Source organism: Nesoenas mayeri (genome assembly GCF_963082525.1).
Source record: "Nesoenas mayeri genome assembly, chromosome: 2".
NCBI lineage: Eukaryota > Metazoa > Chordata > Aves > Columbiformes > Columbidae > Nesoenas > Nesoenas mayeri.
This window is the reverse complement of record NC_137543.1, coordinates 23,165,942-23,187,213: the sequence shown is the minus strand read 5'-3', so window position 1 is coordinate 23,187,213 and position 21,272 is coordinate 23,165,942. Positions and strand designations below refer to the sequence as shown.

Sequence of the window (21,272 nt, the reverse complement as noted above, 5' to 3'; positions counted from 1 at the left end):
AAGGCCAGACATGAATGAAAAAATGGAAAACTCATTCAATTATTTGGCTGGTTAGAGCCTGATTTATAGTCCCTTATTGAGAGGGCTGTTTCTTCTGTCCTGAAGAGATATGCAAAGTGTGATTTATTAGAAATATGTCAGATAGCTCAGCTGTGCACTATCCAGCAGAAATGCTCTGGTATGTAAAAATCTTATTGTGGTCTGTTGTCTCAGCACCTACAGCAATGATGTACATCCCGTGGAGCTGGCTGGCCCTGCCCTGTGCCGTGGGGGATGCTCTGGCTCAGAAGGGCTGGCAGTAGTTTTGTGGGGGTTGCAGTTGCCACGTTTTGAAGTGGCACAAATAAGCACTGGTGGGTGGGAATGGCTGCTCTGCTCAGAAAGTGCCTGCTCCCCAGGGGACCTGCAGGGGCCTTGCTGTGAATCAGTGAATACAAAGGTGTGAAGCTTTACCAAGTTCATAGTTGCAGACAATATAAAAGAAAAATCAGCAAAACATACATTAATTATTGTGTAGAGAAGGTCGAGTCCTCCTCAGTTTCTGCTTTCCTGAGAGGAAACTCCTGCTCAAAGCCACAAATGAAATTACTTTTGAGGTTCATCTCTCTACCTGGGAGCAGCAGAGCGGCAGCACTGAGGGGCAGGTAGGGCTGTGAACACCTGGCAGAGCTGCTGTGTGCAGCACAGGGCTCGCAGGGATGTGCCTGTGCAGGGCAGTGGCTCTGAGGCATATTTGTGCTCCATTCTGCCAAAAAACAGGTGGCCTTTAAAGATACAAATGTACCCCTAGAAACAATTTTGATAAAGGATGACTTTGAATCCCTTGGCTTCTGTGGTTGAGGTCAGTGACAACCAGAATGGGACCTGGGTCTGAAGGTGATGTTTCCATCAGACATCTGCATGTTTTTTAAAGAGCTGTTTATTCCTCCAATTCTGTCAGTCTCAGGAAATTGATTGATAGATCACAGCCAGGAGTACATCTTTCCTTGTCTTCTTTTCAAGCGCAGTTCATTGGCTCATATTTTGCCATCTTGAGTGGATATTTTTGGCTTTCCTCACTTCCTTCCCCTTCTCCCCTTTCTTTTAAAGAAACTTCTAATTTTAATTTGGAAAAAACCTTTAATTTTGAATGCTGACTGTTTGTGAGCATATGGATCTTTAATACCCTTCACAGCATGACTATTTTCATATTTATAGAGTGAATTAGGAGAACTTCAAAGGAGGTGTTGCTGCTTTATTTTTTTCTTTTAGTTTTATTTTCTAAACTTGTTGAAAGTGTGTTTACATAACAGAAGCCAGCAACTTCTCAGGAGTTCCTGGGGCCTAATAAGGCCGTGCTACACTGCTTTCCAGTTTCTGGAGGGCTTCTCTGTGTTTGAAATGCCTGTATTTTTCTGTAAGAGCCCTTGCATTGCTGGCAGGCTGCTAGTGTAGCCTTCTTGCACTGCCAAATCTTAAAGACCTCTACAGAGCTGGCCACAGTGGAGCAATGCCACCCCCAGACGAGATGGGTGGAGGAGAGTTTGGGGAAGAGCTTGGCACAGACGATAGCAATCCTGCACGTGTTTTACGTCAGAACCTACACAAAGCTTTTGGCCTGAGCGCTCCATCCATCGCAGAGGCGCTGGGCTTGGGTTGCCCTTTTTACTGGTTGTGGTGACAACAGCCCTTGCTATGGCCTGCACGCTACCCAAGCTGGCTGTCCCATCTCCTCCAAGCCAGCATGTGGATGTTTTCCTCTTGCTGGCTTCAGCTCTGGGGCTGTTGGATGTGCCAGCCTGAGTTTTGGGCACAGGTGACTGATACAGAACTGGCTGCCCCTCCACATTCCCCAACAACTTGGACAGATATATCTGTAATGGGATAACCAGTCTCAGTTTCAGCATTTCTCGTGTGTCTATCGCTGTAGTTCACAGGGGACGATGCTCGCAGTGGTTCCTTTTTGGATTATTGTTAGTTGTCTTTTTTTTTTTTTTTTTTTTCCATCAGGGAGCAGAAAGGAAAATCCGAGATGAAGAGAGGAAGCAGAACAGGAAGAAAGGCAAAGGCCAGGCATCCCAAGCCTCGTGTAATAACTGTGAGTAACGTGGGCTTTTCTGGTTTGTCGTTAAGTCACACTTAACATGCCTCGTCTCATAACTGTGTTGCTTTGTGATCCTCCCAGCAGCTGAAGGGAAGTTGAGTGCACTTCCTCTGCAAAAAAAGAGCGATATCACCTTCTTCAAAACAATGGCTGACCTGGATTCTCAGCCAGTTCTCTTCATTCCAGATGTTCACTTTGGAAACCTACAAAGAACGGGACAGGTAGGACATGCTAATGGGACAGGTCAGTGCCCACCTGCTGTCCAGCTACCTGTGCTCCAAGGCAGCTCTTAGGGAAATAAATCACTCTTCCTGGGGGCCACTTGTTTCAGGTCTGGTTTTGGTAAATGCATCTCTTGGTGAGTCGCTTAACAAAGACCTTACAAGAGACAAGTGTCTTTCTGAGTTTTGTGTGTGAAAAAGGAGTTTATACTTCATTAATAACTGATTAATTTGTGTTAGTTACAGTTTTGCCATTCTTTTGCTAGTAAGAAAGAATGGAACAAATTGTCAAGAATTTTGAAGTAAAAGGTTGATCTGTGACTGAGAGACACATTCTGGTTTTGAATGTGCTGTCTGGCTTATTGAAATGAAATGAAATGCCACCTTGTGGTAGCAGAGATCCCCCTCTCTGTGACAATGGAAAGCAAAGACCAACCTCTTGTGCCTAAGGAGGTCAAAACTAGGCTCACTAAACACCACTGCTCATTTCCTCTTGGCATCACCTAGAAATTTGCGAATTCCTTGGAAGAAAGTGTTTTCACTCTACAAAGTAAAAATCTGTTGTGCTAATATTAATAGTCAATATTGGCTTAGTGCAGAAGTCACAGAGTTGCTGTCACCACCAAGTGTGAGGAAGTCTTTGCTGACTTGACTCTTTTAAGACCTACTTTATTGCTTGCTGGGAAATTGCAAACGTGAACTGGAAGGTCAGCCCTGGCAATGTTTTTAATAGGAACCTGTTATTTATTAACATCTCAGGAAGTAGAATGAGACCTTCATGCATGTGTTTATAAAGACAAATAGTAGATGAGGAAATTTTGTATGCATCTTGCTGCAAAATATTAAAATAATGAAGATTAAATGACATTGAGTTGGAATCATCATTTATTTTTAAGCAGTGAGGATTGTGTTAGAGCAAAGCACAAGGAGCACAGACATTGCAATCACAGCTGTCACTGACTTACTCTCCAAAATTGGAAAGACACCCACTCACGTATCAGTGCTGGGTACCTTCTGTCCTCATGGATTTCAAACCAGAATGTGGATTTGTCTCAAAACAAGAGAAGGTGGAAGCATTCCTTAGTATATGTAATCCTGTAAATAATTTTCTAAACTAACTGGAAGATACCCCACTCTGCTAGCACTTAGGCAATACTCAGTCCTGTCTTTTGCTGCTGTCTAGGTTGCAGTATTGGTATCCTTGTTATCCTAAACTTTTTAGTTGGGTTGTGTATTATTTAATGTAAGAACGATTTATTATGACAGTATTTTGTAGCCACTTTTCAGCTCCTGAATGTAGAATGAGTTACAGACCTCAGCTTCACACACATACACCTGAGCTATTTTCATTGCACAGGTTCAGAAGTGAAGGCTTCCAGTGTGGTGGGTTGACCCTGGCTGGACACCAGGTGCCCACCAAAGCCCCTCTATCACTCCCCTCTCCTGGGTCAAGATAAGAGTAGGGGGAGATCATTGGCCAGTTACTGTCACGGGCAAAGCAGACTTGACTTGGGGAAAATTAATTTAATTTATTGCAAATCAAATCAGAGTAGGATAATGAGAAATAAGAACAAATCTTAATAACACCTTCCTCCCACCCCTCCCTTCTTCCTGGGTTTAACTTTACTCGCAAATTCTCTACCTCTTCTCCCTGAGCAGTACAGGGGGATGGGGAGTGGGGGCTACAGTCAGTTCATCACATGTTGTCTCTGCTGCTCCTTCCTCCTCAAGGGGAGGACTCATCACACTCCTTCCCTGCTCCAGCATGGGGTCCCTCCCACAGAAGGCAGTCCTCCATGAACTTCTCCAACAGGAGTCCTTCCCATGGGCTGCAGTTCTTCAGGAGCTGCTCCAGCATGGGTCCTCCATGGGGTCACAAGTCCTGCCAGCAAACCTGTTCCAGCCTGGGCTCCTCTCCATGGGGCCACAGGTCCAGGAGCCTGCTCCAGCATGGCCTCTCCTCAGGGTCACAGCCTCTTTTGGGCATCCACCTGCCCTGTCGTGCTGAAGGTAGACCTCTGCTCCACCACGACCTCCATAGGCTGCAGGGGCACAGCCGGCCTCACCATGGTCTGCGCCACAGGCTGCAGGGGAATCTCTGCTCCGGTGCCTGGAGCACCTCCTGCCTTCCTTCCTCTCTGACCTTGGTGTCTACAGGGCTGTTTCTCTCAGATGTTCTCACTCCTCTGTCCAGCTGCAGTTGTGCAGGTTGGGATTTCTTTTTGCCTTCTTTAAATACATGATCCCGAAGGTGCTACCACTATCGCTGATGGGCTCAACCTTGGCCAGCGGCAGGTCTGTCTTGGAGCCAGCTGACATTGGCTCCACCAGACACAGAGGAAGCTTCTGGCGACTTTTCACAGAAGCCACCCCTGTAACCCCTGCACTACCAAAACCTTACCACACAAACCCAGTACAGAGCTGAACGTGCCCCAGTCTTGCCAGTGCGAGCGCTGGAACCTGCCCGAGGTGCCTCGCAGCCCAGCAGAACCAGGGCCTGGTGCCCGCCCTTCGCCCCGCGCTGGCGCCGTCACTCAGCAGCTGCAGTGCCGGTGCAGCGGGGGCTGACTCACGGTGCAGGCACATTGCGAGGAATTTGGCTGACTGTTCTGTAAAGCCTTTGACAACAGACTCTCGTTTTTATACCTCCCCTGCTACTGTTAGCAGCTTTTGCTGCTGCTGCGAATTTGGTCCCAATGGCTGTGAGCTACACTGATTTACACAAAACAACAGTCTGGACTTGTGCTTTTGCCAACAGCCTGTGCAGAAAAGATCAGCTATACCATTAGTAGTTGTACTTTCATTAGGCCTGTAGTTTGATGTTGGTCTTTATAGTTTAATTAGATTTTCAGACAGTATTAAATACATACATACATACATACATACAAAAGCTTGTGAGTGTTGTGGCTTAAATTGTATTAGGGCTAATTTGGGTGAGTAGAGATCTGATTTAGGGGATTGTAAAATAATTGGGAAAATGATATAAACCAGTGGAGAGGGCAACCTCTGTGAAAATGTTTAATATATTTCCACTAGATGATATTCAACAGCAGTTTTTCTAAGCCACACTTTCTCCAAATCACAATTAGAACTAGAGATGTTTGTGTTTTATAGAAGGAAAAGGATTTTTAACATATAAAAACTGCAAACCACTTGTTGTCTTTTCCTCCTTTTGAAGTTACTCTGTTAAGTAGGTGTCTGATTTTCGGGAATAATTGTCTTGTTTTGTTTTTTTTTCCACCCTTCTAGGTTTACTATAATACAGATGATGAGAGAGAAGGGTAAGGCATTTATTGTTTCACAAGCTTTGCAGTTAGCAGTTCAAACTCAGAAAGCATGCACAAAACATGAAATCAGATAAAAATGATCCCTTTTCTCTCCCTTCCCTCATGTTCTTCCCTTACTAATGGTAGGGGAATGATATGTAGAACTGGTAGCAGGAGGTTTATTTTATGGTAACTTTATTTTCTTTCATGTGAACTGACTGCTTTTTGTATCTATTTTTTATTATCTCTCCAAGTAAAGCAGTTTGAAGAGTTGTAAGATTCAATACAGGGACAAAATAATAGATTTAATAATAAAGTGTCTTTTATATAAGCGTTCTCAAATAATTTCAAAATTAGGAATTGTTTAACAAATCACTGAAATTCACCCCATTCCTGGAAGCTGTTTAGCAGCACACATATCTTTATATGACAAACACAGGAACTGCAGAAAGGATGCCCAAGTGCCAGAACAAAAAAGCAGAAGGAGAACAGGAGATCCTGTGAAGGGGGGAGGTTGGAAATGGAAGCACCCCTATTGCATTTGGAGGGACTGGGAGAATTGCAGAAAGTCACTAAAATAGTTATGGATGTTGTGAAATGAGGGCTTAAATATGCATAGCTGAAGTTAAGCCCATATGAACTGTAAAGTGTGCAAGCCCCATACTTCTATAAGTTGTTTGAATCCCAGGTGAGCACCCTCAAATCTGAGAGTTAGGAGTAAGACAACTGCACTCACATGAGCCTGCAAAAAGTGGCCTGTGGCAGGGACAGCCTGGGCACTTGCAGCCAACATTGACTTGAAAACACAAGGCTCTTTTTGGTTCTTTAATGAAGTTAATGTTCTTCATAAAGCTCACAGTGGAATTTGAGGAAACAAAGGGGTTTATTGCACCAAGCACATTGGCTTCAGTTCTTTCCTTCAAGGAGACACAAATCCTACCAGAGCTACGCTGAGGGACAGGGGTGGCCCTGGTGCCTTCAGCCCTCAGCTTCCCCAGCGGAGCATGTCCCAACGTTTAGCTGGATCTGGCCCAGCATGGTGTTCCTTTTGAACTCGCTTGTATGGCTTGTATGGTCTTGGGTTTTAGAAATATTGCTGGTGTTTCCTGAGGCTGTCTCCTTGACCCCAAAGAGGAGGTGAATCGATGTGTAAATGTGGGTTCAGCTCCTTAGCTGTTTCTTCCTCCCCACCCCCCTTCCCTCAATATTTAAATAGTTGAGGGCCTTTGGGGTTTTAGAATTTTCATGTCACCTCTCCCAGCCAGGCAATCTGGGCAATTTGAGAGGCTTGGAGAGTTCAGAAAAGCATCAAAAGCTAAATCCTTGCAGTTTCTGGTCTGATGCTACTTGAGTAGCTAGTGGGTTTTTTTTGCCAAAATATGAAGTGAGCCATGACTGCTGCTGTTGTCTCTCCTCCTGTGGGGAGCACAGTTTTACCCTGACATGGTCCCTGTTGTGTGTTTTCTAGTAGCAGTGTCCTGGTCAAGAGGATGTTCCGGCCTGTGGAGGAGGAGTTTGGTCCATCCCCTTTGAAACAAATGAAAGAAGAAGGCCTGAAAAGAGGTAACCGTCAATTTTTAACACTGAAAAATAATGCGGTGGGACTTATGGCTTCAAGCTGGGAAGGGCAGGTGTGACTTGGACCACGTCACTGGTTTGATGCTAGTGCAAATGTGGGGTAGATAGGAGAAGATATTACACTTACCGGTGTACAAGGAGACTTTTAAACAAATAATAATAATGATTTAAGAGCAGAAAAGAGAAAGGACTGTGCTATCTCAGGAAGAAATCAGGACACAAATATATGTCAAATATAAAAAACCAGAAAATTTCTTGATCCTTGACCAAGCTACATAGTTTTAAATGCTCCAGTAGCAAATCTGTGGTTTTCTGTTTTTAACTTTTGCTCATCATCTCTGTTCTGGCCAGGATAACAAGCAAATAAGCAAGATGCACTATGTCAAATATGGAGACCTTAGACAGGCAAGCTCGTGCTGTCTGCAGGCTTAGATTAGCCTGAATAAAATTTCAGAAATTTCTTACCCACTTAGAAATACAGGGCATGGAGAGACATCTTTCAGCAGACTTAACTGAATTGTTTAATGTTTGTTTCTCTTAACTGTTTTTACTCTCCTAAGTGAATATTATCACAGTTGCATTTCATTCTGACCCATGTTTTCCAGTGTGCTATCTGAAGCTTAAATTGAGTAACATTGGAGCAATGGCTTAGGTAGAACCGTTAAACTTTGCACTGAAGCTAAGGGTGAACAGATGGTGATTTTGTCTACAAAATCTGCTTTGTGTACAGTCACTTCCAGTGCAGTGATATAGGTGATATCTTCCTACACTGCCACAGTTAGGCACTCTGGAGAATATTTGCCATTCCTTCAGTCTCTTGAGTTCTCTCATGTAAGTTTATTTGAGGCTCCGAGTTTGATTAACTGATTTGAAAATGTTTTGAGGTTCACCCATCAGAACAACAACATACAGAAGTGAACTCAGTTGTTCTTAGTTACACCATTTGTAAGACTCATTTGAGCTTTATAGAAACAACTTCCTATGAGGCTGCATTTGCAAAGTTTCTCTGTTGGTTCGGGTGGTGTGCTTGAACCAGGGGAAGCACACAAGATTACAGGATGGAGACTGATATCTTCCTGCAATAAATGTGAACATATTGTTCTTTTAATTAAATCTTCAATTAATCCTGTGGGGTCAGCACTGATCACAGCCTTGTATCTGGTTGACTCAAGGCCGTGACCAAATTCACATTATCAGGTCTCCATCAATTGAAGGGGACAGCCACAAGGGCTACATAAAGAACTGTTGTTTCCTGCAGTTTCTCCTGGGTTTCCCAGCCGGAAGCCTGGATAGTTCCTACAATGAGGTATTTGTTTGCTTTGATTATTCCTGCCTTTTGCTCTGGTAAATTGTTTTAATATCGTCCAGGACTCGCAACCATTTCAAGGGGTAGATTTGAAAGAAAAAGCTTTTTCAGCTGGTGGCAAAACTATGTTAAATAATTAAATCGAGGAGAGGCATGGAACCAGAGAAGCGAGGATGATCTCTTCACATCCCCTTCCTGTTCAGTGCTTCTGCAACTTGGCCTGTGCTGGGTGAACTTCCCACCATGGGGAACCGTGCGCCTGGGGTTGTGCTGATGGACACAGCTCAGCTGAATCTGCCCATTTGACAATAGTGTCTTTGCCACGGGAGTCACCAGATATTAAAATGTTCTGCCGTTTTTTCTAGGCTTAACCATACTAGAAGCTTTTTTTGTCCCGTATTTATTTGGTACAGCAGAATCACTGACTCCTAGAGAGCGAGTATAGATGGGGCACTGGTGTAATGTTTGAGAGAGAACAGCTCTGATATGTGAAAATATGCACTGAAAGCAACATAATCTCAAAGTGGCTCATTATCAGAGCAGAGCAAGTAGATACCACCCAGTGAGGGGTCTAAGCCCAGGTGAAGAACAGAAGTGACAGTGTGTGACCCCACCTCTGCCTCATGGACTTAATTGTAACACTGTCCAGTGGAAGCAAAAGTATTAAGGGGCAGCCTTCAAGAGAACACATCTGAAGGGGTTTGCAAACCATTGGTAAGACAGGGTTCTTATTCTCACACGGGTTGCTCTGTCCTTGCGAATTATTCTTTCATCTCCTTGACCTCTAAAGGAGGTACAAGTGCCCAACAGAGAAGTGTGAAGTATGTTAATCTGTACCAAGTGTGCAGTGCAGCTAGGTACTTGGGTAGATTTGTGGCCTTTTCTTGTTCTGAGTTTTCAAGCACTTTCCCTTTCAGATTTCATAGGGAGTTTTCCGTAGATCTGACAGCTGTGTTACAGATCAGGGAGATCTGCAGTCCTGTATTTCTCAGCCTGAAGGAAGTAATATTTTTGTCTAGCTTTTGTCTCTCAGGAAAGTTGTGTTAAACTACTCTGAAATGTTTTGAATTCATAACACTCAGGGTTTTGTGAACCATCTCCATGGAGGGCAGCATTCACTTTGTCACCTGGGAAAATTGTGCCTGGTCAATTAGTGGAAATTCCAAATGTGGAAAACGAAAGCCAGGTCACAGCTACCAGCCCTACTTTCCTTATCTAAAATGTGCCACATCTCCATCCGGAGACCACTCCACAAAGACTGTGGTAGTTACTCATAGAGTGTCAGTCAGGGCATCAGACCTGGCTAGTGGCCCAAGCAGGAGCAGGAGGACTGGCTGTTCCATCGAGTCTGTAGTTCCATTTTTGCCACATCTGTTGCTTGTCTAACCTGCTGTGACAGATTTGCCAACGGAGACCTAAACTGTTAACACTTTTAAAAGAGGTATCAAATGTGGTTCTCCTGCATTTCCATTTAAATCACCAGGTCAGTGGCCTGACTTCTAAAAATGTCCCAGGTGCAACAAGCTCTCTTGTCTTCAGCAAGGGCTGGTTGCCACTCTGCAATTTTGTGAATCAGGACTATTTCTTAAATAACTAAAGATGAATTTGTCACCTGCATCTTTTGCTATTCTCTTTAACAAGCAAAGATCATTGGGATTACAGCCGGTTTTGATGCTGGCAAGAAGAAGAACTGGGGCCAGACACTGTAGAGGTCAGACAAATCTGGATTTATCTCACTTGCTGTCAGAAGTAGCTCAGCATGAAGGGTTGAGGGGCTGCATTGTACACTCAAGTGGGGACCTAATCTCTCTGAAGAACAACTCAAAAAAGAGTTGTTTTTTCACTTGTATCTGCTCTTCAGAAGAGTTCAGTGCACAGGAAAATTCGTTGAGACAGACCAGACTAACAGAGCATAAGGGCAGGGATGAGAGAGGGGCATCACTGTCACCAGAAGTCATTTATGGAAGAGTGCCCTAGTGTGATTTTCACATCTGCCAGGGGAAAGAAAAAATCAACAACCCCCCATATGTTTACTAATCCTGACTCTCTGTGTATATAGTAGTGCTTCGAGTTCCCCCTTATCCTTGTAATGGATCCTTCATTCAGCATGACATTGCCTGACGTGTCAAGCACAACAGAGAGATTTAAAGCTCAGCACTTGGATTGTATAATGTCCCAAACTTTAACCTTGGACTCAGTGATTTTTTTTTTTCTCCTTTCAGATACGTTTGTAATAAATTAGGCTGGCAGAGGTCCAGATGTTTGAAAAGCCAGGAGTTACACGACAGCCCTCTAGTCACAAGAAAAGCATTACTGAATTAATAAAAGTGTTAGTACAGGTAAAATTAGCACTGTGAGTGAGTGCTTGCTCATGCAAGTAAACATATCAAACATAATAAAGTTTAAGTATTTTTGTGGATTTTTTTTGTCCTCTTATATTCTGACAGTTATTTAGGTTGTGAGCCAAAGTTATCTCAGCTTCTAAGTCCTTTAAAAAGACACTCTCAGGCAGATCCCCAAGAGCTACCAAGACGCAGAGGAAAAAGATGTGGCCCTGGGTGCCTGTGGTAGCAGTTTTGTGGCTCATACTTCTGAATTAAAGATGCAAAAACCACTATTGTCCTGCATGTTTGGTTTGTAGACCAAGACAGGGGACTGATCTGCTCATATTTTGCAGTTATTTCAAAACCTGGGCAAAGAAGCTACAATTCTCTACAAACAGGCCTGAGCCCACGCTGCTGCAGTCTTGACCTGAGAATTAGCTTCCAAACAACTGCTTCTGTATGGAAAATACCATCAGCTTTGTTGGCTCATCTGCAATTCATCTATTGAGTTAGCTGGTGAAGATAGCTTTTAGATGATAAAGACTGGTAGTTTCCAAAGTGACATTTTCTATATACCAGAAAAAAAAATATTGATGTAGTTTGTCACACAGACGTAAGATACCTGACAGTGCATGTGTATTTGTACCTAATGTGCAGCACTGCTGTTCTAAAAGGCGGTTTATTTAGGGAACAAAATAAATTGCAGAATGCCTTTTAAAGTTTGCTACTTTATCAGAGTCATGCGAGATTATACCTAAAAATCTTTTCTAGTGTTCATGTTTATTTGCTGTGTAGCTATTTGCTTTGCTTTTGCTCTGTAACAACAGGTGTCCTCCTTTTACGTGTACAAGTAAGAGCACAGAGAACAGGAGCGAAGGAGGGCCGAGCAGTGCCCCTGTGACTGGGCAGGATGTCTGAGGGAGGAAGAGGAGATTTCCAGCAGTGCAAATGGCATTTGGGTACCTGAGCAGGGGTGGGCACACAGGGAAACACCTGCCTGCCAGCTGTGCTGTTCAATGTCTCTTCTGTAAAGTCTCAAATGACTTTGGGCTCACTCTTTCCAGTGTTCATTTTCAGAGTGGCCAGGCCCATTTGCAGTCATCTATATGGTAGTGTCAGAGAGAACTATTTATTTTCCTTTTCACTGATTTTGCTCTCAAAGGTTCAGCTAAAGGCAAACCAGACCTGCCTTTTCTGAATGTCCTCTCCCAACTTTTTGGATGAAGCCTGAAGAGGTGCAAACCGAGATACAGGTTTAGGAAGACCTAGCTTGTGTGTTTTGTCCTATGACCCTGGGACAGGGCCACAGTGCTCTTTAGCTTTTATTTCAGTAAATGGAGATTTAAATTCTTGAAGATACAGATTCCTCACATTAAATTCAATTTGCTGAATTATCTTTGTGTGTTTTCAAAGCAACTATGATATGCCTTCCATGGTTAGATCACTGATAAGATGAGAGTACATATTTTAAAGTGCAAAACATCTTCAGCACTTCATTTTATCTGTCATGGATTAATATTTGTTTTTCTACTCAGCGTGGGGTGTTTCATCTGTTCGATTGACTGAACCTGCTCCAAGTTTGACTTTTTATCTGTTTCAGTGCTTTTGTATGTAAGGAAGGAGACAGATGAGGTGTTTGATGCTTTGATGCTGAAATCGCCCACAGTAAAGGGGCTAATGGAAGCGGTAAGTATCCGATGTCTTCACATTGTTTGTCTTTCTTGGCAAGAAAATCTTGAGGATTTAAATATATGATTGAGATAAAGCATTATATGAAGATGAAGTTATTCTCAAATACATTTAAAGCATTTCACGAAAGCGTTCTGGAGCATGCCTCTGAAATGCTGGCATGTTCTGAATTTGGTGCTGTCAGCAGGTTGCTGGGAGTAAATAGAGTCACAGAGCTGATTTATTGGAGACCTGAGCCTTAAGGAATGGCAGTAATTAACCAGTGCCAGGGAAGCAGGGAGGTGCAGGCTCCATTTTCTGAAATGCTTCTTGCTGAACTGATGATTCAGAGCCTGTTGAATCTTCTCCTGTTATGCTCATCGGTGTGTTCACAACCATCTTTAAAGAGACCCAAGGATGCACTGTTTCCTTGGGAATTTATATGGCTTTTGTGCAACTGCTGTTCCAGCATTTGAGGCAGTTGCTGAGCTGATGAAGACGAGTCATTCATACCTCCTGTCTCAAATTCCCACTCTAGTCCTCACTCCCAGAGTGACCTATATACCAGCCTGCTTCTTTGACTTGAGTTTTTGTTTGCTACCTGTTATCTATGATCATTAGTAGCAGTTTCCACTTTTAATGCTGTTTATGTGAGCTGATGGCTAGTAGTTGTGTGAAATTTGGTGGGGGAAGAGTGAAGAAGTAACCATATATCTGCTTATGTGGGGGGACTAAAGTAAGACTGACGTGTGGGATGCTGAGTTGATTTCTAGCCTTCGATATGTGTAGGAGAGAAGATGGGAATGGATGTAAGTGTCTCTAGAGAGCTCAGCTGACTGCCATAAGTGTGTATTTTCATGCTCTCATAAAACTGTCACAGTGTCTTGTTGCATGTACTGGACACTTCAAATGCAGTTAAAGACTGAGTTATTTGGTCAGTATTCAACCAGTAGCAGAAAGGAAAATAAAGATTTGTAGGTTAGTTAAGTTGTTTAAAACACCTATTCAGATCAGGGTATCTCTGAGGAGAGTCAGATGCCATATAAAAATGTCCTAACTGTGCTTTTGCCGATGCTGTTTGTTAGCTGTGGCTGCAGCTCAGTTCTTAGGCAGAACCTGCATGTATAATAGAAGCCAGGTTTTGCTTGAAGAGGCTGCAGCCTGATTCATGATAGACTGTAATAAGATTTAATCTTGTCTTTGTATGGAAGTTGAAAGTATGTTATAATCCTTCTATAACCCTTCAAGCTAACAAGAGTATTTTATCTCTAGCAGTCTGTGCCTCTCCATGCCTGTTCTCCAACCGCTGTGTAACATAAAAACAAAGCTGGTGCAGAAGCGGGAAAGGTTTCTGCATACCTGTCAGCACAGCTGCTGACTCAGTGGCATGGTTTTGGCACCAGAGAAATCTCATCCGTTGTAAAATGTCCCAGATCCCTGGAAGGAACGCATTCAGAAAGTTTTAATTCTCTCTCATAGGATATAATGGATAAATCAATTCCAAAGAGCTGTCAAATTGCATACTCCTAAGTATCCACTACAGTCTTTCAGCAAATCATGTAATTTTGTACATCCTAAATGCTCAATACTAAACTCAGTACTAAGGAGCTAGAAACTGAAGCTCTGAATGTTATAGATCCACAGATCTGAAAGACGGCACCCATGATCTTGAATCATACCCTCCTTCTCTGTTTATGGATTTCACTTTTTGATTTGTTTTGTTTTGTTTTGTTATTAATCACTATTCTGGTCTGTATCTTTCTCCTGACTTTCCATGATTAATGATATTGTTTTCTCAGATACTATATTTATTTTATTATCTTGTACTCCCATTCCAAGCGAGCAATCAGATTCCTTCTCAGCTTGCTTTCTTGTGGCAAATATCTAGAGGACTCAGGTTTCCGAGATAACACTAGACCTCAAAAAGTGACACAAATGTTTGGTTTTTAAGATGTTTGCATCCTATACTAGTCAGATTTGATCAACAGAAACCAGTGAAACGATTGCCCATCACAAAACATCACATGTGACTGACCAGCTCTAAATCCTGCTTTGAGACTGATCCAAAGTCAAGTTAACTCTGTGGATCTCAGTAGATACCTGTCTTGCATTGTGCAAAATCAGGTATTTATTCAGTTTACTGAAGCAATCTATGTTGGGAAATTCAGGCATCTCCCAAAGTCTTTCTAAAATTAAAAGCTAACAGCTGAGTTCAATAGAGAGCTTGGGTAGACCACACTTTATTAGATACCTGTCGATGTACGTTTCCTTCCAACCAACGTAGGGCAGTAGACTGGACTATTCCATAGCAATAAGTTGGCAAAGATGTTTTCCTGGGGGCCCTAACTGCCCCGGATATTGCCCTTTCTGTCTTCCTGACTCCAGCAGAGAAAGCATTTTTGCTGGCTTGTGCAATCAGATGTATGGAACAGAGAAACTCGCCAGGGACTGCAGCCCAAAGGGACACCCAGGCTGTTATTTCAGTGCCACTCTGAAAGGTGTCCCACTCCTTCAGGGAGCCTGAGGGAAGGAGAGAATTCTCTGCTCAGAAGATTAAAAAATGGAAAACGGAGATGTTAAAGGAAAATATTCCTCTGAATAAAGATATATTTTTTAAATTTGCTGTAGTGTGCTTGTGGTCAGGTGGGAAATTCTGTTGTTACATATGGAAGTTGGTAGTAGTGGTGTTCCCCCTGAGCTGGCAGCAAACGTGTTTCAGAAGAGGGCGTTAAGTGAGATGCCCTAGCAGATGGGAGCTCTCTGCTTTCTCAGATTCTGCAGCAGGACTTAGCACATTTGCACTGGAGACTTGTTTTCTGAGCCTATGACAGGGAGGCTCTCCCATGCCCCCACTTTGAGCTTTGCTTCTACAGCTTGCTGTTTGGTATAATTGGTTGAATCCCTAGGGGTTCCTGAGAAATGTGCTTGCTCAGTCAGCTGGAAGTCTTTCGCAAAGCTCACTAATCCCTGAATGTTATATAAATCCTACACCTGTCATGGGCAATGTGACAGGCAAGGCTTTCTTGGCCATACCCCTCATAGCTTATGTAGGAAGTGGTGTCCCAGAGTCCCAAACCGCTTTGAGCAGCATTTGGAACGTGTGAGTGTTAGGTATCCCAAATATCCTAGGGAAGTTCCATGCTGGAATGTGCAGAATGCTGTATATTAGCTGCTATTAAACCTCCTTGGCACAGGAACGTTTCTCCCTACTTGTTTATTTGTATAGAGTCAGTGAAAAGTGCCTTCAAATACTGATCTTTAGAATATCACTAGGCTTCAGAGTTAACAACCCAGAGAGGAAGATCTATTGTTTCCTCATGTTCACACAGTTTTGATGTTTTCTGCAGTTTCAGGTTGCAGTTTTTCTCTGATGCCTGTAATGAAGAATTTTTTAAACAATCTGATGAAATGGAGCCATTTGACTATTGCTTTACAGGAAAGCTTAAATTTAGGGGTACAACAAAACCATAGATACGAAAGTTCAGCACTGAATTGCTTATCCGACATCATTCTATTCATGGTAAGCCAAGCTAGAGGGCAAGAAAGAATAAAAGGAGAAAATGAAAGTTTCTCTGAGAAAGTCAGACAGTCAGAATTTGTCCTCACAGTGTGGCACCCAGATATCCCAGAGGGGTGACCAGCCTCAGGTCAGGCAGCTGCCTCCAGGCAGCACAGGATGAGGGCAGACTTGGGAGGATGGTGGTAGACAGGTAGAGTGTGAGTGAGGGGCAAGATGCGGGTACCTGCACAAGTGCTTCTGGCCAGAGGCAGGTGATTCCTCCTCATGGGGATCCTGCCCATGGATCCTTCTTGGGATTTATGTGCATAGCCTGGGTCAGGCGTTCATGAAGGCTCGGTGGGCCAGCCCATCCTGTCTGTGATGGAGAGTAGCTGGAACAGGTTAGGGTATCCCACACAGAGATATGGCTAACCCTGGATTTTAGCTGCCCTTGTTCTACCCTGTTTGGAGCAAAGACTTGAACTTGCTCCAGATATGCTGAGTATGTTATGGAACTTCTTCGTAGATGCATTTCCACCCTGTGCGTGGGGTTACATGGCTTTTCTGTAGGCTACACAGAGCCTTTGGCATAGGTTGCATATTGCTCAGAGTGAAGAAGATTGGTTTTATAATCCAATACTTAGGATGATTGTGTGAGATACAAGACAAGTGTCTCCTTATAAATGTACAAAGTGGACCGCACCAAGGAGAGTGTGACTGTACAGCGTATGAGCTTGTGCAGCCTTGATGCTGAATTAGGCCTCTCCCAAGGCAAGTGAGAACATGGAACCAGGGCTACCGGTGGGATCTCCAGCACCATATCCAAACGGGCAGTGAAACATGCTGGTGTGAGTAAAATGGAAGTAGCAAATACAACCCACAATTTAATTTGTATTTTGTTCTCTGCTAGGTGCAAAACTTTGGGAGTGGAAGGGTCTAGTGTACCTTATCTGTTACTCCTTATTTATATCCTCCCCTTTCTGTTAACCTCTGATGTATGCTGTCATCAGAGGAAATGGCAGTGTAAAAGAAGCTTTATTCTTTCCAATATCTTGGAGTTACATTATACTTTTAAAGTACAAAATTGTATCTTAGGTAAGATGACAATTATACAAGTATAGGTGATACAGGCAAATTCATTCTCTCTCTTAGAGAAGTCTTGCTCTCTGGATGATTGGACCTGTGCTTGAGGTTCAAACTATGGCTGTTTGAATCTGTCCTTAGTGCTGAGTTTATCTGTTGCTTTCTTTCCGTTTTCTATTTCATTATAATTACTTTAATTTACTTCTTTAAAATATCACTTTTTTTCAACAGAAATCTGAATGCAAACACAAAGAAAGAATTTTGCAGTGACTGATGTTTGGCGGTCTTTACATGGATATTTAATTGTGCATTTCTGTTCTCTAGTGCGGAAGATAAAGAGTCAACTATTTCACTGCAACTTCATTTCACCTGGAAAGAATGGGAAACTTACTTTGGTTGGCAGCAGAGTACCATAGAACATTAATCACTGACGAAAAGTCATTTTTCCCTTTTTCTTTTTTTTTGGTGGGGGGGACAATCCTCTTCTAAAATATGAGCTGTGAGACCTGTTCAGTTAAAGAAGAGCCATAATTTGGAAAGGAAACCCAGCTCAGATGGAGGGCTGAGGGACACCCTTTCCATGAACACATCACAGAGTGGCTGTCCAAGAAAGGTTGCTGATACACTGCAAAGCAATGCCAAAGCATCCCTGTGAAAGTGCTTGCTTGTGTTGGTTATTTGTCAGCTAAGTAGTTCTTCCTTCAAAAATTTTCCTATACTTTCTGCTTTGTTATTTCAGTAGCTGGTAAGAGGATTATTTTAGAAGTCCTTTACCTTGTTAACACACTGAGGCATCTCATCTTGTTATTTGTGCACTCAGATGATGTTTTGTGAACAAAACAGTGTTCTTATTTTGCCACCTTAGTAACTAGACTGAGTCACCTTCCCAAAAACACAAAAGCTTCCTCATCCTGTGTGCAGCATGTTTGTAGCCCTCCCACAATAAAAGGTACCTGAAGGAAAGAAGCCAGAGAGTCATGGTCAATGGGACAGAGTCCAGTTGGAGGCCAGTATCTAGTGGAGTGCCTCAAGGGTCAGTGCTGGGGCCGATATTATTCAATATATTCATCAATGATTTTGATGAAGGAATAGAATGCACTATCAGCAAGTTTGCTGATGACACCACGTTGGGAGGAGTGGCTGACATGCCAGAAGGCTGTGCTGCCATCCAGAGAGACCTGGACAGGCTGGAGAGTTGGGCGGGGAAAAATTTAGTGAAATATAACAAGGGAAGTGTAGAGTCTTGCATCTGGGCAAGAACAACCCCAGGTTCCAGTATAAGTTGGGGAATGACCTATTGGAGAGCAGTGCAGGGGAAAGGGACCTGGGGGTCCTGGTGGACAGCAGGATGACCATGAGCCAGCACTGTGCCCTTGTGGCCAGGAAGGCCAATGGCATCCTGGGGTGTGTTAGAAGAGAGGTGGTTAGTAGGTTGAGAGGGATTCTCCTTCCTGCCCCTCTACTCCGCCCTGGTGAGACCAGATCTGGAATATTGTGTCCAGTTCTGGGCCCCTCAGTTCAAGAAGGACAGGGAACTGCTGGAGAGAGTCCAGCACAGGGCAACCACGATGCTGAAGGGAGTGGAGCATCTGCCTTATGAGGAAAGGCTGAGGGAGCTGGGTCTCTTTAGCTTGGAGAAGAGGAGACTGAGGAGTGACCTTATTAATGTTTACAAACATATAAAGGGTGAGTGTCAGGAGGATGGAGCCAGGCTCTTCTCGGTGACAACCAACACTAGGACAAGGGGTAATGGGTTCAAACTGGAACACAAGAGGTTCCACTTAAATTTGAGAAGAAACTTCTTCTCAGTGAGGGTGACAGACACTGGAACAGGCTGCCCAGGGGGTTGTGCAGTCTCCTACTCTGGAGACATTCAAAACCCACCTGGACACATTCCTGTGTAACCTCATCTAGGTGTTCCTGCTCCGGCAAGGGGATTGGACTGGATGATCTTTTGAGGTCCCTTCCAATCCCAAACATTCTGTGAGATACTTTTCAGACAAAAGAAGTACCATGGAGTGTCCTGTTAGCTTAACAAACCTTGAAATGCCATTGAGAAATAGAAATGTGCACATCTGTTGATCCATGAATCCATCAGCTCCTGTTGTATTGCTACTCATCTGCCTTCTGCCTGGTGGAAGAAGCCTTTGCTTTCACGAGCCCAGAAAATCAGAATAATAAACTGCAGAAAGGTGACTTATCGGATTGAAATTCCCTGGTAAAATCTGAAGCTGGGAAGAGTGTTGACTCCTTGAGCAGAGCAGTAGGAGATGCTGAGGCAGTTTTGATGATTCACACCCTGTGAAAACTATAGTCTCCAAGTTTCTGGATGGAAATGGTTCTGTTTTTTTGATCAAGATCTTTAAGATTATTCCTCCTCAAGTTGTTCTTAAATGAAGCTATAGTGTGGTTGCAAGTGATTTTTCTGTATGGCTATCCTGTTAAAGTTTGCAGAGATGATAGTGTTTTAATGCCTTATGTAAAGTGAGGAGTGATAATTTCATATATCTCATTAGTCTTTAATGTTATTTCTTTTGTTTTCATGATTTCAGATCTCTGAGAAGTATGGGCTGCCAGTTGAAAAGATTGCAAAGCTTTATAAGAAGAGCAAAAAGGGGTAAGTAGGCTAACTAAATGGGGGCTATTGCAGCGTCCTTTAGAAGTACTCAGAGATCCGAACTGTGCTTGGGGCCTCATGGTCCAGGGCAGTATAAACACTTCTAGGAGATGTGCACATACACTTGAAATCTTAATGTCTATAAAGACAGCAGGGGGTGGCAGGGAAGGAAACATGAATCTCCAGTCTGTGTCTGCCCGGCATTCACAGGCTTACTGTGAAGAAACAGAGTTAGTGTTTGTAGAATGTGTTTGGATAAAGTCTGTTCGGTAGACTATATGCTTATAACATTGTGGAGCACTAGCGTGGGAGAGGTGCAGCCTTTGCTGTGGACGTGGTGTGGAGTTTCCCAGCAGCATTAAAACGAAGTAGGCCACTGTCTGAATCTGAAAAGCAGGCAGGCAATGTGTGCTGCGGGGCTTTCAGCTGAGTAAATTTAGACATGAGCATCACAGCTGTGGTTTTAGAATAGCTAGGCTGCTACTTCTTCCCATAAATCTAAATCTCTCCACTTTAACTTTTTAAACTTCTAAATGACCACAATACTGTGGTGATATAATTTTAAATATTTTTTTTTTCCAGCTGTAACTCTAGTTTAGGGCATTGTTTTGTCTGGGGATTTCTTTAGCTTTTGAGAAGACAGGTGAAACTTCTCATGTTTTGCCTCTTCCTAACACTGTTTCCAACACTGTTTGTTGTAAGAAACACTTTACCATAAAGAGTGAGGAAAACATTCACTTCTAATAGTTGTTGTCGAGATTCTCACATCGAAGCTGAGTTCTAGTGCTGTGAGCTGCGTGCAAAGCACAAATTACTCTGCTCCCCCTCTTAGCAGCTCGCACCACAGTGGTGTAGCAGCTCAGGCAGCATGGCTGACGAGCAGCGTGGAGGTGAACCTGGGGGAGCCAACACCAGGGAAACACCAGCCAGCTGGGTCTGCCAGGGATCTGGGGTGCAGCTCGCCTTGTAGCCAGCTTAAGTGGCTTAACATGCCAGCACTGGAATGTTTCTTTGCTGCTTTGGCGGGGAGCAGCCTCTAATCTAAAGTCTAGAAGGGGGATCTTGATGATGATTCCCACTGTTGTCCCTGTACTGTCCTGTGCTGGAGTCTGGTTTTGCACTGTAGTGAAGTGTGCACATGCAGTGGAGTGCGTGACTTTCCCTTTCGGTGTCCTGGTACGTAAAAATATTGATTTTTGCCTTTGTCACCAGTATCTTGGTAAACATGGATGACAACATTATTGAACACTACTCCAATGAGGACACATTCATCCTGCACATGGAAAGCATGGTTGAAGGCTTCAAGATCACACTGACAGAGATCTAGCCTCAGGCAGAGCCTTTTCATAAGGAACCACAGCATTTCATCCTTCTTGGAAAGCAGAAGATGCCCTGGGAACTTGACAAACATTGATCAGAGAACCTGTTACAAGACTGCTTTGAAAATACTGTCCATTCTGCACAGGTGCACCAACCGCATATAGACTTGGGTTTCTCAAGCACAAGGCCGCTCATGTTAACCTGGTCCCTTATTTATTGTTCCCCACTCTCTAGTGGACAAGCAGTTACCAGCCCCTAGATTTGTAACCAGATTGACCCATTGCAGAATGTGAAATGCAGCATTTTA

General features: G+C 43.4%; 1 protein-coding gene across 1 annotated transcript in view; it reads left to right on the top strand.

Moving 5' to 3' along the window:
• The window catches only part of GRHL2 (grainyhead like transcription factor 2), a gene marked incomplete at both ends in the record, with an annotated part of 54,743 nt that extends 33,771 nt beyond the window's left edge, over positions 1-20,972 (top strand). The window contains 7 exons of the mRNA XM_080339640.1: positions 1,990-2,077; positions 2,165-2,304; positions 5,554-5,585; positions 7,039-7,133; positions 12,379-12,464; positions 19,581-19,645; positions 20,858-20,972. Coding sequence (XP_080195766.1) covers positions 1,990-2,077; positions 2,165-2,304; positions 5,554-5,585; positions 7,039-7,133; positions 12,379-12,464; positions 19,581-19,645; positions 20,858-20,972 — 621 coding nt within the window. The remainder of the gene's footprint in view (positions 1-1,989; positions 2,078-2,164; positions 2,305-5,553; positions 5,586-7,038; positions 7,134-12,378; positions 12,465-19,580; positions 19,646-20,857) is intronic.
• Between the last annotated feature and the right edge of the window lie 300 nt (positions 20,973-21,272).